This window comes from Chelonoidis abingdonii, chromosome 4 (assembly GCF_003597395.2).
Source record: "Chelonoidis abingdonii isolate Lonesome George chromosome 4, CheloAbing_2.0, whole genome shotgun sequence".
NCBI lineage: Eukaryota > Metazoa > Chordata > Testudines > Testudinidae > Chelonoidis > Chelonoidis abingdonii.
In genome coordinates, this window is record NC_133772.1 from 8,616,801 (window position 1) to 8,633,751 (window position 16,951).

The 16,951-nt window shown below is 55.1% G+C and overlaps 1 protein-coding gene across 3 annotated transcripts in view; it reads left to right on the forward strand.

The window, feature by feature from the left end:
- The window catches only part of AMPD1 (adenosine monophosphate deaminase 1), a 38,112-nt gene extending 22,258 nt beyond the window's left edge, over positions 1 to 15,854 (forward strand). For 2 of the 3 annotated variants that reach the window (XM_032766609.2, XM_032766607.2), the window contains exons 2-15: positions 4,784 to 4,958; positions 6,151 to 6,313; positions 7,576 to 7,741; positions 8,620 to 8,839; positions 9,284 to 9,413; positions 9,808 to 10,002; positions 10,312 to 10,443; positions 10,580 to 10,743; positions 10,924 to 11,050; positions 11,647 to 11,810; positions 13,748 to 13,868; positions 14,554 to 14,727; positions 15,012 to 15,122; positions 15,473 to 15,854. In XM_032766609.2, the coding sequence (XP_032622500.1) occupies positions 4,786 to 4,958; positions 6,151 to 6,313; positions 7,576 to 7,741; positions 8,620 to 8,839; positions 9,284 to 9,413; positions 9,808 to 10,002; positions 10,312 to 10,443; positions 10,580 to 10,743; positions 10,924 to 11,050; positions 11,647 to 11,810; positions 13,748 to 13,868; positions 14,554 to 14,727; positions 15,012 to 15,122; positions 15,473 to 15,631 (2,199 nt within the window). In that variant the 5' untranslated portion in view covers positions 4,784 to 4,785 and the 3' untranslated portion in view covers positions 15,632 to 15,854. Of the gene's footprint in view, positions 1 to 3,011; positions 4,674 to 4,783; positions 4,959 to 6,150; positions 6,314 to 7,575; positions 7,742 to 8,619; positions 8,840 to 9,283; positions 9,414 to 9,807; positions 10,003 to 10,311; positions 10,444 to 10,579; positions 10,744 to 10,923; positions 11,051 to 11,646; positions 11,811 to 13,747; positions 13,869 to 14,553; positions 14,728 to 15,011; positions 15,123 to 15,472 lie in introns of those variants that run through there. The other variant, XM_075064809.1, reaches the window with a different exon arrangement.
- Positions 15,855 to 16,951: the final 1,097 nt, after the last annotated feature.

Genomic DNA, 16,951 nt, shown 5'->3' on the forward strand with positions numbered 1-16,951 from the left:
TTATACCTGTCTTGGAAGACAGCTTTCCTCGAGCCGTTACGTCGGCCAGACGAGTCTTCGAGCTCAGGTCTTATGGTGTTCTGCATACATTCTGTTCAAAAAACCAGTGCAGTAGAACCACATCTGGCTTTCTCCCTAAGGTGTTTCGGCCTTTCTGTTACCAGCACTACAATGCAAGATGGACAACAATGCACTCCCTGACGTCTGTGGAGCGCTCGCATTTATGTCGAGCGGACAAAACCGTTTTGTAACTCGCCCCAACTCTCGGTGCAGTACTGGCCGAAGAAAAGACCACTTGTTTCCTCTCAGAGGATCTCATCTTGGGTTGCTGCACGTGCACGCACTTTATGATTTGCTCACATTTCCCCAAGCCACATCACCATGCGTTCACCAGGCGCAGGATTCATCTGCCGGCTACTGACTCGTGTACCTACCCACGAGAGCTATCGCGCAACTCTGGTCCTCGGTCCATCCCTTGCTTCGCATTATGCTCTGGTCAACAGCCACGGGATACTGCAGCCTTTGCTCAGCAGTTTGCATTCTGCCATATTTCACTCCGACCCCACCGCCTACATAAGGCTTGGAATCACCTAACTGGAATGGATATGGAGCAACGCACTCGAAGAAGAAAAGACGGTTACTCACCTTAACTGTTTCTTCAGATGTGTTGCTCATATCCATTCCACACCCGCCCTCCTTCCCCACTCGAGTAGCCGGAAGAAGGAACTGTAAGGGCGCGGTCGCGGGTATATATCCGGCACCATAGCGGCGCCACTCCAGGGGGCGCCCTGCCGACCCACCGAGCGTTGCTAGGGTAAAAATCTTCCGACGAATGTGCACGCGGCACGCACACACCTAACTGGAATGGATATGAGCAACACATCTTGAAGAACAACAGTTACAAAGGTGAGTAACCGTCTTTTTCTGTCATGCAGATGTGGCCCAGTTCTGGCACCTCATCACCTGCTCGTTGTACATCCATGAAGTGGTGTTGCATATGCATATCCCCAGCATAGGCCATCCTCCAGCCTTCTGCTCATCACTGTTCACATCCCTCCTGCCATACATCACGTTCATTGGCTGCCCAGGCTCACTGTGGGGCGGTTAGGTCCAGGGAACATTCGCTTTCTAGAGCTGTTCCAAAGTGTCTGTGGCCTGCAGCGGGCCATGCAGGAGGCCAGGCACTGCTTCAACCCTCCAGAAGTGGCTGAGTCCTTGCTAGTGCCTTGCAGCTTTACGTGGCATGTCAGTTGTGCATAGTTATGCTGGCCTCCTGCACAGGCCCCTTTCCCTTCCATCAATCTCTGGAGCTGCACCTTGAGGGGTACAAGAGCTGATTGGTTTGGCTCCCAGGTGGCTGTTTCTGCATGCTCCATTGTTGCTATAACATCTGGTAGCTTAAGGAAACCTTTTTCTAGATGTAAGCCGAGGAATGGTTCTGCTATCGTGGGGACGTTTCTGGCCTATGTGGTTGCCAATTTTGGCTGGGCCTATTCCTGGACAGGGCAAGCCGTAGGGGTGGGCCACCAAGCAACTGCCCTGGGTCGCCATGTACAAGCAGTGATGCACAGATACTTCCCCCGCTGTTATGCTGTGCCCTGCCCCAGGAGGCTGTGAATGGGGGGGAGCGAGGAGCAACACCAAGCTCTTACACAGCCCAGGAGGGGAAAGTGAGCTGGGTGCAGGGAGCCGTGATGCCGGTCCTCGCTTCCCTCGCACAGACCCCACGGATGCATGGAGGAGCAGTGTTTGCGGGCAGGGGGGGAGAGCAAGCAGCAATGCTAGCTGCTTCATGCATCCAGGGCAGTTTTCCCATTTGGGTGCAGGAGAGGGGTTCAGGGCTTAGGGGCAAAAGGGGCACAATGCAGGGGTTTGGGTGCAAGAGAGGGGCAGGGGTTGGAGATGCAGGCAGCAAGCGAGTGCAGGGGTTGGGGGTGCAGGTGGGGAGTCTATGGGGACCAGGGACAAAGGGGGGCACCATGCCCACAGAGGTCAGGAGCACCAAAATGCTAGTTCACCCGGGGTGCCATTTTACCTAAGGCCTGCCCTGTTTCTGGAGGTTTCATCAAGACAAAATCGTTAATGGAAAATTAATTTTTAATTCGTGGACACTCCAGGACAATTCTGGAGAGTTGGCAACCTTATACACCACCCTTGTGGAACTGGCTAGCTAAAGGGTCTGAATCCTCACTCCCACTCCCTTTACTCAGGAGCCTGCCTGCCCTTGAGGGTCCCCTTCCTTCCTCCCATGGGGCAGAGTCCTCGTAACCCCAACAAGGCCGGGCCCAGGATCCCTGGGGAGCTGGATCCCCAGTCTCATTGTGGTCACTTAGGACAGTGGCTAGGGTGTCCCCACGGCGGGTGCTCTCCCCACCCCGGCCACGTCCCCAACCACTGCTCATTACATAGAGTTCAAAGCAAACACGATTGATTAAACAGCAACCAATACACAAAAAAAGGCAGGGATGCTGTGGGTGGGTTGCCAGTTTTCAGCCGAACACCCGTCTGAGAAAGGGCCCTCCCCTGCCCGGTGAAAATGAGCGAGTGAGTGAGGGTGAGGGTGGGACGGGGAGATGGAGTGAGTGGAGCGGGGCCTCGAAGAAGGGGCGGGACAAGAGTGTTCGATTTTCGGTTTTGTTTGGTCAGAAAGTTGGCAACCTGGGGCAGCCCTCAGGCTCTAGGTGGCAGGGCCCTTCCCCCCAGCATTGCCCCCTCCCAGTCCGGCCTGTGAGACTCCTTGGCTGGTGACCTCGCCCTGCGCTGGGCCCTCTGCCTGGGGTCTCCCTCACGCTCCCCAGCTGCTCACCGCACTCGGCTCTGGATGGCCCCAGCTCCTGCCTCAGCGTGGCTGCAGCTCTGCCTCCGGAGCAGCTCCCCGGGCTGCCCCTCTGGCCAGCGCGGCTCTGCTCCCGGCCCGGCTCTGTTCTCTGGGCTGCTCCTTTCTGGCTCTGCCCTGGTCCCAGCTCCTGCCCCTGCTTTCCCCTTAGCTCAGCCCTGCGCTGCCCCAGGCAGCTCCAGCGCACTCAGAGGTTGGCACCCCAGGCTCCTAACTCCCTCATTGGCTTGTCTGCCCTGTCAATCAGGCTGACCTGGAACACTGACCTCTCCCCATTGGACCTGGGGACTGTCAGTCTCAGGCTCCTGATTTCTCATTGGCTCTTCCCCTTTCCTTTGACACTGGGTGAGGGACCAGTGCTCCATTAGTGCCATTACGAATAAAGCACTGGCGAGGGTCAACCAAAAACCCCACTGAGTGTCAGTGGGGGGACCAGCAGTCCTCTTACCTAGCGCTTCCAGCCCCATGGAGCGAAACAGGCCAGAAACCCCAGCGCCCCAGCCTCTGGCCCCAGAGTGTGGAGCACAACCAAATGGCAATGAGGTGTCTGGGGCAGCCAAACACCAACGCCATTCATCCCTCATTTGTGGAAGGCCCTGAATGGCACAGAGTAGGGCCACCACCAAATCATGTCCATGGCGCTGAGCATAGGCACCAGCTCTCCCAGTTCAGGCTGGATCATTTTTAGCAAATGTTGAGTCCCACCTGCTAGACAAGGTCCCTGGAGCAGCAGCAGGGACATTCCTGCTCTCCCAGCCCTACTCCCAGAGTCAAGTGAATATAAAAATAGCCACACCGGGTCAGACCAATGGCCCATGTAGCCCAGTGTCCTGTCTCTGACAGTGGCCAGTGCCAGAGGCTATGAACAGAACAGGGTAACTATCACATGCTCCATCCTCTGTCATCCAGTTCCAGCTTCTGGCAGTCCAAGGCTTAAGGACACCCAGAGCATGAGGCTGAGTCCCTGACCATCTCAGCTAATAGCCCTTGACCACCCTAGCCTCCATGAACTCATCCAGTTCTTTTTTGCACCCAGTTGTACTTTTGGATTTCACAACAGCCCCTGGCAGTGAGTTCCACAGGCTGACTCTGCGTTGTGTGCAGAAGTAATTCCATGTTGTTGTTTTAAACCTGCTGACTAATAATTTAATTGGGTGACCCCTGGTTCATGAGTTAGATGAAGAGGTAAATAACACTTCCCTAGTCACTTTCTTCACACCATTCAGGAGTGTATAGTCCCTAGTCATGTTCCATATACTACTTGGGGAGCAGCTCTATGTCCATCTTCATCCTCATCACTGTCTCCATCCTACCTTGGATGCTGTGTGTAAATGACATGCGGAGAGCAGCACCCAGCTGGGAGGTCAGGGAGGGGCTTGTGCTAACTCTCACTCCCCTCCTGTGTGTTCTCCCACATGCTTGCCCCTTCTGGGTCCACCTCCACTCAGTCCCCTGCCCATGGACTTGTTCCCCTCTCAGCCCCAGCCTTCCCCTCGGCTCTGGATCTGCCCCAAGCAAGCATTGCCTATGGAGATGAATGAAGTCAGGACTAGGGTGACCAGATAGCAAATGTAAAAAATTGGGACAGGAGGTGAGGGTAATAGGTGCCTACACAAGAAAAAGCCCCAAAAATTGGGCCTATCCTATAAAATCGGGACATCTGGTCACCCTAGTCAGGACAAGTTTTTCGCCCCACTTAGCCCATGACGCCCTGAGAGATTAGCATCAAGACAATCGCTGTTCCCTTGCTCTCCTGTACTGGGTGGCTGGGACACGCAGTCCTGCTGGGAGATGAAGTGCAGGCAGAAGGGACCAAAGCTGAGTTTGGCTCTGCCAGGTGAGTATGGGGGTTGGAGCACCTCATACTGCTCGGTGGGAGGAGTCCTGGCTGGACATGGGTGGCTGGGTGCAGACTGGCCAGGTCACCAGGGTACCTTGTCCCTGCAGAGATGGATGAGGCGATGCGCTTCTTCGCTGAGAAGGTCTTTGCCTCTGAGGTGAAGGATGAGGACAGCAGGCATGAGATCTCACCTTTTGATGTAGAAGAAATCTGCCCCATCTTGCACCATGAAATGAGGGAGCACATGATCCACCAGGAGACCACAGCCATGGCTGACAAGCGGTGAGAGCTGGGTGGGGGGCAGTAGGCCTGGGGCACTGTGGGGAGGGACAGGCTGAAAGCTTCCCACCTCTGACACCTGTCCTGGCCCTGCTAGCCCCCAGCTCTGGCCCCTGCCCTGCCTCTGCATGCCCTTATACCAGGAGAAGAGGATGGAAACTTTAACTATGGTTTGGGAATATCTCAGTGAACCCCCTGGGACAACCTGGGCTGGCGACTGTCTGTCTGGCTAGAGGTTCCCTGGCCATGGCCATGGAGAGCCTGCTGGACAGCTCATGCTGTTTGTTTCCAGGTGCCTTATCACATTACATGCACAAGCAGCCTCCCTGTCTCCAACACACACTCCTCCATAGATGCTGGTGTCTGCTGGCCCCAGGAGTGTTGTCCTGTTGTAAGAGATGGGTATTCCCTGTGAAAGTGTTTGAAAGACCTGATTGACTCCGGCCATAGATCCATCCAGCCTGTCTGTCCAGTCACTCTGTGCTGCAGGTCTCATCATGCTGCCTGAGCATCGCCCACAGGTTGGTGCGTTCAGCCACTGCTCCCTAGAGACAAGTGCTGGGTTGGGCCTCGAGATGAGGGGCCTGGTCCAGGCTCCACCACAGATGCCCTGTGTACCCTTGGGCCAGTCACTTAGCTTTCCCGACCTTGCCGCACAGGCGGCAGAGGGGCAACCCCCACTGGTGACTGTGAGGCATTCATAGACTGTGGTGACAAGGGCCATGCAAGTACTCAGACAGTGTCCAGTTATTCCAGACAATAATCTAGGATTAGTGTCAAATTAAAAGTTGCAAACCCCTGCTATGGCTGGAAACATCATGAAGCTCTGACTTCTGGAGAGCCACGTTTGTGGGACCAAAGCTTCTGCTGCAGCCTCTGCCTCCCCCCCCGCCTTTTGGCACACCTGGGACAGGAGCGGGAACATGTCCCTCGCCAGCCAGGCTGTCCCATGGCTTGGCCCAGGGAGACAAACAGCATCTGGGATGGCCGAGGCATTGGATTGTACTGTCCTATCTGTGCAGACAGCCCAGGTTTGCGCTGAAACAGGAAAGGACATGCTGCTAATTGCACTATTTCCCTTTGAATACCTGGGCTTAGCCTTTTGACCCCTAGAGCTGGGCAGGGCCCTGCCATGGCTGCAAGGCACATGATGCTGCCAGTGCCCAGGCTGAGGTGGTCCCCGCCTCCTCCGCAGGAAGAAGCGGATTTCCCTGAAGACAATTGCACTGGCTCTGCCCATTGCTGAAACTTCTGCAACCAAACTATCCCCCATTGAGGAGTTCATCGCTGCCTCACCACTGTACCAGTCTGTGCCCAACTTCCAGCGTGTGCAGATCACAGGGGACTATGCCTCAGGGGTAAGCTCCAGCATGCCTCGCTCCCTCCCACGTCTTAGCGCCATTTGCTTTCCTGGTCTCCCCCTCCATGTCCTCTGCACTCCTCTCTCCTGGCTGTTTGCCTGAATCCCTGCTATCACCTGGGAGCTGGGAATGTGCACATGAGTACCCCTTGTTTAAATGCATAGGAGAGGCCACTTCTCCCAGCTCAGTCTGGGCAGATGGCAGCACCCTGCTAATTCCCTAGTGATCCCAAAGGTGCAAGCCAATGTATGTGGTAGAGAAACTCATGGGCTCTTCTCTGTGGGATGGCTGGGAAGGCACAGGGCCCTTGTGGCCCCTCAAGAAGCGATGCTGGAGGGTGGCAGATGGAACAGTTGCTGAGACCCCTTAGTACCTCCAGCCAGTCACCAGGCCAGGACAAGGGGGCAGAAATGCAAGGCTATGACTGTGCATTCACTGAGCTCTGTCACCATGTGAATTGCATGCACACACCTGATTCAGTGACTGCCTGTGGAGAATCATAGAGAGGCCCCTTTCACCTCAGCCCCCACCATGTGCAGGTGCAGCCCCGCCATCCTGGATCAGCTTGGGGCCAAGCAGCAAAAGCAGGGGGCCATTACAGGATGGGGTGGGTTACAGGTTCTTCTGGCAACACACTCCCCAGTGCACTGAGATGGCTGCTCCAGAATCACTCCCTAGCCGTGGTCCCAGCCAGTCACTGCAGCAGCTGGGTGGTAATCCCCTGCTCCCGTCGATCGCCAGCGACCTGGACTTACCTCCTGGGGCTGCCCACACAACATTTGCCTTCTGCAGTAAATTAGATGTGCTGAGTCAGATGAAATTGAAGAGGGACCAGCTTGTGCTCCTAAAATAGCCCCTGCAGCACCCTAGGCTGCAGCTTCAGAGTGAGATGTCAGACAGCAGCTGGGAGTTGCACCCCAGGACAGTGCCTCTAATGGCTTGTCCTGGCCTCTGGGGCTTTCCTTCTACCTCAGCAAGGACCTTTCCCATTAGCCCTGGCCACTGAGCTGCACACAATGCTATCAGCCAGGCTGAAAGGGCAGGGCTTGGAGAATGGCTGCCAGGCTGACTGCTTGGGCCAGGCATGTGGCGGCGGGCTCCAGGGGAACCCAGGCCTTGCCTTGATTCAGCTGTTCTCCAGCACATGCACAGCAAGCATGTCTGTCTGTGCATCCCAGCAGGGCCGGGAGCTCCCACAGGCCCAGGGCAGGCCCCCACATGCTGCACACACCAATGTCCTCAACAAAGAACTCTTGCAGGTCACAATTGAGGATTTTGAAGTTGTCTGCAGAGGCCTCTACCGGGCTTTGTGCATCCGGGAGAAATACATGCAGAAATCCTTTCAGAGGTTCCCCAAGACTCCGTCCCAGTATCTGCGCAACATAGAAGGGGAGGTTTGGCAAGCCGATGATGGGCACGGCCCAGGTACCTAGCAGCCATGACTTCCAGGGTAACTCACAACCAGCACAAACAGGAAGCCTTTGAAGAACAGCTGGGGAGCCCAGGGCTGTGCAGGCGAAGGAGTGTCCCCGGTAGCGGTGCCTGGGGTGCTGAACCTGCATCTATCTGGAGGAAATGACTCCTGTTGTTGAGGCTACAGGAATGCAGCCTCACCAGCTTGGAACCAGTCTCCAGCAGAGACTGACCCCATGATGTGAGGGGAGTGGAGCCCCTCTGAATGCCCTAACTCTCTGCCATGCTCCCAGTGGGGTGAGCAGGTCCCCTGCTGCCTTGTGAACCATCTTCCACTGGCACTCACACTGGAGCATGACTGGTCCTGTCTCGCCTGGTGTGATTCCTCTCCAGATGCTGTGAGGCTGAGGAAGGGATCTGTCCCCTGCTGAGTGCAGCAAGCTTGGCCACAGCAGCTAGGAAGGCACTATGTGAAAACAGATCTCTTGTGGCTGCGGGGTCCCCCACATACACTTGTTCATTTCCATGCCCCAGATCCCTCCAGGGCTGTCAGAGCTCTACCAGCAATTTGTGTCTTGCTCAGGCCTTGTGGGCCCGGAAAGACTCAGCAGCCAGAGAGCTGGGATGCTGGCTCCACCACCGGAGAGGCAAGGAGCAGCCCAGGCACTGCGGCAGGGAAGGGTCCCCAGAGGATCACATTGGCAGCAGCAGCCTGTGTCTGTCTGGACCCCATGCTGAGCAGCCATTGGCCTGGCCTCGGGTTCCAGGGTGGGTTACCTGTGTTCATGAGCAGCCCGGTGCTGACTCTTCCCTCAGCCCTGGAGTACAGCCAAGTGGCAGAGGCTGCCCTGCCAGGCCCATTGCTCACCTGCACTCTGCCTTCGGGACAGTATTCACCCCCCCTGTGAAGGAGGGTGAGGACCCTTTCCGGTCGGACAATCTGCCCGAGGACCTGGGCTACTGCGTCTGCATGCAGGGTGGTGTGGTCTACGTCTATGCCGACGCAGCGGCTGCCAGACGAGGGAAGCCCAAGGACCTGCCCTACCCCAACCTCGAGGACTTCCTCGATGACATGAACTTCCTCCTCGCCCTGATTGCACAGGGACCTATGTAAGTGCCCAGCCAGGCCCCCGCCCTGTCACACAGAGGGATGTCAGGGAGCCCCAGTCCAGCTGTGCTCCAGCACTGCCAGGGTCTGTGCACTGCAGAAGTTTGCAGCCCTCCGGCAGGACACCAGCTTCATTCAGAGGGGCTGGCCAGGCCCCCAGCAATACCTGCCAGGCCCCTGGTGCCCAGAGGAGCCCAGCCCTGCTGCAGGCCTCCATGGCTGCGCCCCCTCTGGGACTGAAACCTGGCCTGGAGGAGTTTGTCAGGATGCTGTCACTGGCCCAGCCGTTGGCACTATAGGATTCAGGTCATTACAGCAGGAATTTCATGACATATGTGAGCTGCCTGGCAGCCATGCCCTTGTTTGCACCACCTGTAGCACCCCCAGGTCCCATGCACTCAGCTGGGCCTGAATGCGCCTGGGTTCTGACCCTTTGTCTCTGTCAGGAAAACCTACGCTCATCGGCGCCTGAAGTTCCTCTCCTCCAAGTTCAGTGTGCACGAGATGTTGAATGAGATGGAGGAGCTGAAGGAGCTGAAGAACAACCCTCATCGGGATTTTTACAATTGCAGGAAGGTGAGGGCCTTGGACAGATGCACAGACATTGCTGGTCTGTCAGATGGGCTGAGCCAGGGTCATGCAGGCTCTGCCTTGACTTCTTCCACCATAGGGCAGGTGGTGCAGGCGCTGGTGCTGCTCAGGCAGTTTTCCCCATCTCACACCCTGGGTCACCCCCAGAGGCGTGAGTGTGCAGAGATGTGGCTGGGGTGCAGGCACAGGGAGTACCCCCTGCTAGCCCCTAGTAGTTACCATTGCTTACTGGGATCCAGGCTGATGTGCTCCCTGATGCCAGGGTAGACTTGCTATGGCTGCAGTCAGCATCATCAGCATTCTGTTCTATGGGCCTGGCTGCCCGGCCTCCTAACCACCTGGGGCTTGGCTAGACTGATGGCTCCCCTCTGCCTCGCAGGTGGACACCCACATTCATGCTGCGGCCTGCATGAACCAGAAGCACCTGCTGCACTTCATCAAGAAGTCGTACCGCGTGGACGCGGAGAGGGTTGTGTATGACGCCAAGGGCAAGAAACTCACCCTGAAGCAGCTCTTCCAGCAGCTCAACATGCACCCCTATGACCTGACGGTGGATTCTCTGGATGTTCATGCTGTAAGTCTGTTGGCCTCTGCTGTAAGACATCCCATGCCTGCCCTCCCGCAGGGCCATGCTCCCACATGCCCCATAGGCACCCTCACCTACTTCTTCTAGGGACACTCCATCACATGCCTTCTGTCACCTGGGACCCCTCTCCAGGCACATACTGCACCAGCTCTGTCCCATGGCAGGGTGGCCAATGTTCTTCTCTAGAATTGGGGTTAACCCTCTCCTCTCCAGCGAGGCCTTAGTCCATTGCACCCTGCCCCTTTAGGTCCATGAAGCATTATCCGCCCTTGGCTCTGACCCTGATTTGCACCCCAGGGGCGGCAGACCTTCCAGCGCTTTGACAAGTTTAATGACAAGTACAACCCGGTGGGAGCCAGTGAGCTGCGTGACCTCTACCTGAAGACAGAAAATACCATCGACGGCGAGTACTTTGCCACAATCATCAAGGTGAGCGGAGGGGTGGGGGCAGGCAGGACACAAGGGGCACCCAACGCAGCAGGAAGAAGCCTGTGTGCCCACGGTATGCCGAGTTCCAGTCATGTGAGTGGGGCACACGTGACCACTTGCACCCTTGTGTCTGCAGGAAGTCGGCTCTGACTTGGAGGATGCCAAGTACCAGCACGCGGAACCCCGCCTGTCCATCTACGGGCGCTCGCCAGAGGAGTGGCCCAAGCTGGCCAGCTGGTTCAACAGGCACAGGGTCTACTCCCCCAACATGAAGTGGATGATCCAAGTGCCCAGGATTTAGTACGTGCCATGGGGTGAGATTCTGGGTGTCGGGGCAAGGCTGGAGGGAGCAGGAACATCCTGACTTACTGACGTGGCAGCTGTGGGGTATCTGTAGAGGGGCCACGGGGGAGGTGTTCTGTCCATGCTGGGAGCTGTGCAGCTCTCCTGTTGGAGGCTAACCCTGGTCTCTGTCCCTAGCGATGTGTTCAGGGCCAAGAACTTCCTCCCCCACTTTGGGAAGATGCTGGAGAATATTTTTGTGCCTGTGTTTGAAGCGACAATCAGTCCTCAGGCCAACAAGGAGCTGAGCGTATTCCTGCTACACGTGAGTGCTGCACAGAGAGGCCTGGGCCTGACGAAGCGCTGAGGGGAGGGGTGGTGCCTCTGGGGCTCAGACCCCACCACTATCTGCCACATTGGTAAGCTCGGCATAAGCACTGAGCCCTCCCTCACAGGTCGGGGAAGTCGGCCTTCCACCCTCCCTGCTCTGGCCCCAACCAGAGAAATGGGTTGGGGTTGGGAAGTGCCAGGAGAGGGAGGCCTGTGAGACGAGCGAGCAAGCTCCCTTCTGAGTTGCCTGCTGCTAGGCCATTCAGAGGGGCCCAGGCTAGTGGGTGGAGCCCGGCACCCCTCCTGTGCTGCATGTGCCAGGCTCTGCAGGGGGTTCTGAGCAGGGTGGGCAGGGGATGTGCTGGGAGAGCTGGGCCCCCTCCTGCACTGCATGTGCTGTGGTGCTTGGGGTGAGGGCGGCGTCAGGCACTCAGTGCAGTGTGTCCTGGGCCGGGGAGATGGGTGTCCGAGGTTGCTTAGCCCATGGGGAGGGAGGTGATGTCTGGCTTTGCTCACAGACACCCACGCAATTGGGAGAGCCCTAGGAGCCAGGGGAGGGCGGTGGGCCTGACCCACTCCTTGCGCCAGCAGATCACCGGCTTTGATAGCGTGGACGACGAGTCCAAGCACAGTGGGCACATGTTTTCCACCAAGAGCCCCACGCCAGACAAGTGGAGCCATGAGAAGAACCCGTCCTACAGCTACTACCTGTACTATATGTATGCCAACATCACGGCGCTCAACAGCCTCCGCAGGTGGGTCGCCGCATGGGGGATATGTGCTGCTGGTGCCCTCTGGTGGGGACTTGGTTCATAGGCTGTGACCAGGTCCTAGTGGGGTCCAGCTGTGGTCACTCAATTAGGGCGAGGTGCAAAGAATGGGGCAGACAATCCCCATAGAGCTGGTGGATATTCCAATACTTAGATTTATCAAGCCACTATAAACCAGCTTCTTTATTACCTTAACGGTGACACCGAAGTCCAAACAACACAGTTCCCTCAAAGCAGGGTTCTCAACTGGGGGTTGGGATCCCTCAGGGGGCCATGAGGTTATTATGTGGGGGGTTGCAAGCTGTCAGCCTCCACCCCAAACCCTGCTTTGCCTCCAGCATTTATAATAGTGTTAAATATATTAAAAAGTGTTTTTAATTTATTAGGGGGCGGGGATCAAACTGAGAGGTTTGCTATGTGAAAGGGGTCACCAGTACAAAAGTTTGAGATCCACTGCCTTAAAGTAATCCAGTCTCAGGCCTCCATCTGGGTACCCACGTCAAATATGATGAAAATGACTGTAAATCTTATTTCATCATATAAAATAAAAGGTTCTACAAATGCCAAAGGATCAGACACATTACCTTCCAGGTGACTGAATATTTCAGATCTTACCCAAATACACACTACAGACAATTCTTAATAACTAAACTAAACTTTATTCAAAACCAAAAGAGAGAGAGTGGGGTTAAAAGATCAATATACATACAGGCATGAGTTCAATTCACTGATGTTCAGATTAATCGCATAGATGGTGAGCTTTGTAGTTGCAAAGAGTTCTTTCAGAAATAGTTAATAGGTTATTGTCCAATATCCAAAGATCATATTCAGGGCGTACCAGCATAACTGGGACCTCAGTCTTGTAACTCAAACTTCCCCTGATGAAGCCTAAGCAGACCTGAAATGTCAGAATCAGGACCCAAGGATCTTTTATACAATTTAATGTCTTTTGACAAGTTGGAATTCAAAAGGTAATTAGCATGACTTTGAAGGAGGTCCATCACCAGTACTTAGTTATAGAATTAATATAAGGCAATTTGCTTGTTCCTCCATCATTCACAGATTATTTGCTATACATTTCAAAGAGAGATGAATACAGAGATATCCCGCGTTTACAATTAATTTAAATTATAGGATGTTCTTTTGACCTCTGAATTATCAGAATACAGCATAGACAGGAACTGTTGATTACATTGTGGACCTTACTCATACATATGTAAATACACAAAAACACAAACATTATCTCCCCATGGTGTCTTTTGAGGGTTATTTATTTTGCAAGATGTTTAACCCTTTCTTGCCATGTATCACATGGGCATTGCGCCCCATATAGAGGGAGGGGATGTTGGCTGTGAGTTGCCTCCGGCAGAAGCATAGAGGGACCTGTGTTTGTGCTGTGCAGGTGGTGCTAGGGCGGATCTGCTGGGGTCTGTGCTTCCGCGTGGAGATTGGCCAGTGGGGGAGCCCAGAGCCAGGCATTTTTGAAGCTTCCTTGATAGCGGGCAGACATGAGCAATTGTGGCAAACACCTGGGCTCAGCTGAGACTGTCCCTTGCACCCAGTCTGAATGCACTAGGGAGAGGAAAGGGCAAACACTGAGGCCTGGGGCTGGGCTGGGCTCTGGGGGTCCTCTCCCTGGGAGCAGGTCTAGCTGGGCTCTGGGGGTCCTGTCTCTGGAAGCAGGTCTGGCTGGGCTCTGGGGATCCCGGCCCTGGGAGAGGTCTGACTAGGTTCTGGGGGTCCCTCCCTGGAAGTGGGCTTCCAGCTCAGCTTCAGCTCCCACCCAGCAATGCCCTCCTACTCCCTGCATTAGCCCCATGTTTAGGTGCTGGAACTAGGGGTGCTGGGGGTGCTGCTGCAGCCCCTGGCTTGGAGAGGTTTCCATCATACACAGGGGTTACTATATTGCTGTCTATACATAGGGAACGCGGCATGAACACCTTCCTGTTCCGACCCCACTGCGGGGAAGCCGGGGCCATCACCCACCTGCTCGCAGCCTTCATGACAGCAGATAATATCTCCCATGGCCTGAACCTAAAGAAGGTGAGTGTGGAGGAGAGTCACTTAATGTCGTTCCCCCCCGCCCCCTCCCCCACCACTCTTATGAGCTGCATGGCTCCAGCGGTGCAGGGGGATGGTCTGGCCAAGGCCCTATCTTCACAGCCAGTGCCAGTGGCTCTTGCTTCACACCCTCCCACTGGACCTGCAGGGCTGGGGCCCGCACGCAGACATTAAGTGACTTGCCCAGACCAACCTGGAGGTGTGTGTGGCAGGGCTGGCAATTGAACCTAGGTCTCCTGAGCCCCAGTCTGGTGCCATAACCCCACTCCACATGACTTTTACACACTGAACTGTAATATGCTGTCCCATGTCACTCAAACGCAGCCCCCCACCTGGAGCACTACGTGTTCCCCAGCACTGAGATCCCTGCTCTGGGCCATCTGCTTGGAGAAAATGCTGAGGAGGTGGGAATCTGTGCTTGCAGCATGCACAGACCATGGAGGAACCAATTGGCTTAAGCCAAGGGCAAAGCCCAGATCTACTTGCCGTGGTTTTATGGGACGGTGACTGACCCTCCCCTTCTCAGAAAGCAGCTGTGAGCTCTGCCTCCCAGCTTTCTTTGCCAGGGCATGGAAGGGTTGGGCTGCAGGTAGTGAAGAAGCAGAAGCATCTGCCACCGCCCTGCTCCCCACCTCTGCCCTGAAGACAGCCACGCTCTTCCTTTCAGAGTCCTGTGCTGCAGTACCTGTATTTTCTTGCCCAAATCCCCATTGCTATGTCCCCGCTCAGCAACAACAGCCTCTTCCTTGAATATGCCAAAAACCCGCTGCTGGACTTCCACCAGAAAGGCCTGATGGTCTCTCTCTCCACAGACGACCCCATGCAGTTCCACTACACCAAGGTATGGTGCGAGGGCAGGCCTGGGCATGGAAATACCACCCAGGGTCCTTCCATTGCACTGAAGTATGGGGACATGGGAGCTATTTGTACAGCACCCAGCACAATGGGGCCCTGCTCTGAGAGGGCCCTAGGCACTGCTGTAACAGAGTAATGGGAATGCCTGCTGCGCCCCCATAGGCACAGAGCTGTGAAGCAGGCACTGGGAGGAATCTGTCTGCAGGGCCAGCTGTTGGTGCAGCACTGTGCACGCTCCTCTCCCCCGATATGATTCTTGTGTTGCTCTAGGAGCCCCTGATGGAGGAATATGCCATTGCTGCCCAAGTCTTCAAACTCAGCACCTGTGACATGTGTGAGATTGCCAGGAACAGTGTCCTGCAATGTGGTCTGTCCCATGAGGTACATCTGTCTGTCTGCCACATCTCCCTGGGGGAGGGGCCATCTGCTCAGCAGTTCACCAGTGGCCTGGCAGTGAGGATGTCCCTTCCTGCAGCTGTCTCCGTGTGTGCATCAGAGTGGGTGGGGGAGCTGGAAGGATGGCTCTGCCTGTTCAGAGAGTGACACCTCAGACCTGGCGCTAAAGGGAATTTGAGACACAGAAGCAGCTTCTCTGGGAGGCTGCAGAGGCCTGCCAGCGCTAACCTGTGCACAGCATGGGCAGCCGGGATCCTGCAGAGGGAGGCTGTCAGAGGGAAATGAGGGCATAGATCCATGCAGTGCCTTTCATTCTGCTCCCTTGTCTCTGCCAGGAGAAGACCAAATTCCTGGGGGAGAATTACCGTGAGGAGGGGCCCCAAGGCAACAACATCTGGAAGACAAATGTAGCTCAGATCCGCATGGCCTATCGCTATGAAACCTGGTGCTACGAACTCAACCTCATTGCAGAGGGGCTGAAAACCACGGAGTAGATCCCCAAACCTGCCTGGACCCTAATGCCTCCTCCACTTTGTCAGGGCCTGGGGCAGCCCAGAGCCCCACCCATGACTGCACTTTGCTTTCTTGTGGCAACAGCATCACTGGGAGATCATGTCCTTTCTCTGTGATGTTATTAGCCCTGGGTGTTCAAAAATCACTAGTCAGGCCCTGAAAATCATGAGATTATTAACAAATAATAAAGTTGGATTCTTTTTCTTTGCTGTGTGGTTTCTGGGTCACTCGGTGTCATGTTTTCAGGTATTTCTCTGTAGCCATGAGGGCTGGAAATATACTTTTTGCAAGCAAAAGGTGAGAATCTCTCTTAATCACAGGACTCCAGGAGCTGGAGCTTTAAGAAAAAAATCAGATATTGTGAGTGGCTATTAAATCACCAGAGGTGGCAACACAAATTCTGACTGTTCAGATATTCACAAATCAGAAGCAAATGACTCAGCTCCAGTCTTCTACACGTGCTGTATCGATGCTGTATGCGAAGTAACTCCCAGCCCTGTGACAGGTTGTACTGCACCAGCTCACATTGCATGGATAAGCCTATTCTGAGGGAATCAGCCCTGCAAAGCTTCAAGCTGCCCATCCTCTTGGCAAGTGCTGACAGTGATGGGGCACCGGTCAAGGACCACATCAAGGCTATACTAGCTCTGTCCCTTGGAGACCATGTAAGCAATAGCCCAGAAGGCAATGGCAGCCCTGCATGGGTGGGAGTCAGGGAAGGGTGGAGCTGGCAGGCATCCACTCTCTTACACACACACGGGCATGTGCTGGAGGTGTCTGGGTGGGGGATTGGCTGAACTGTGTTGCCCTGAGCCAGTGACAGGAAGAAATTTGCTCTCTCTGGACTGAAAGACAAATTGAGTAGCCAGTGAATCCCAGGCGGTAGCCAATAACTGACCCAACTCCCACTGGTCCATTTTTGTTCAGAAACTGTTACTCAGCACCCTAAGTGTGAAATGATCAAATTCTTTCCTTGCCTTTGTAAGCCTCATCCCAGGCTGTTAACAGATAGCCTAATATCCCAACTATGAGCTGTCCCCCAATAGTTTAAACAGCTGCTGTTTTCTCTCTCCGCTGTCATCAGTACACAAATGCCCTTTCTGTGTTAGTCTCATCTACCTAGCTAACATCTTACTTTGATCATGACATCACAAAGACTTATGGCTGCGTTGAGTGGGGACAAGAAATACAATTAAAAGGTAAACTGCAGCCAGAATCGTATCAGCGCTGGTTCTTGCCTTGCTTCAGCCCCTACTATTCTATTGCAGTAGCACCTAATATCCCTGGTCATGGACCAGTCC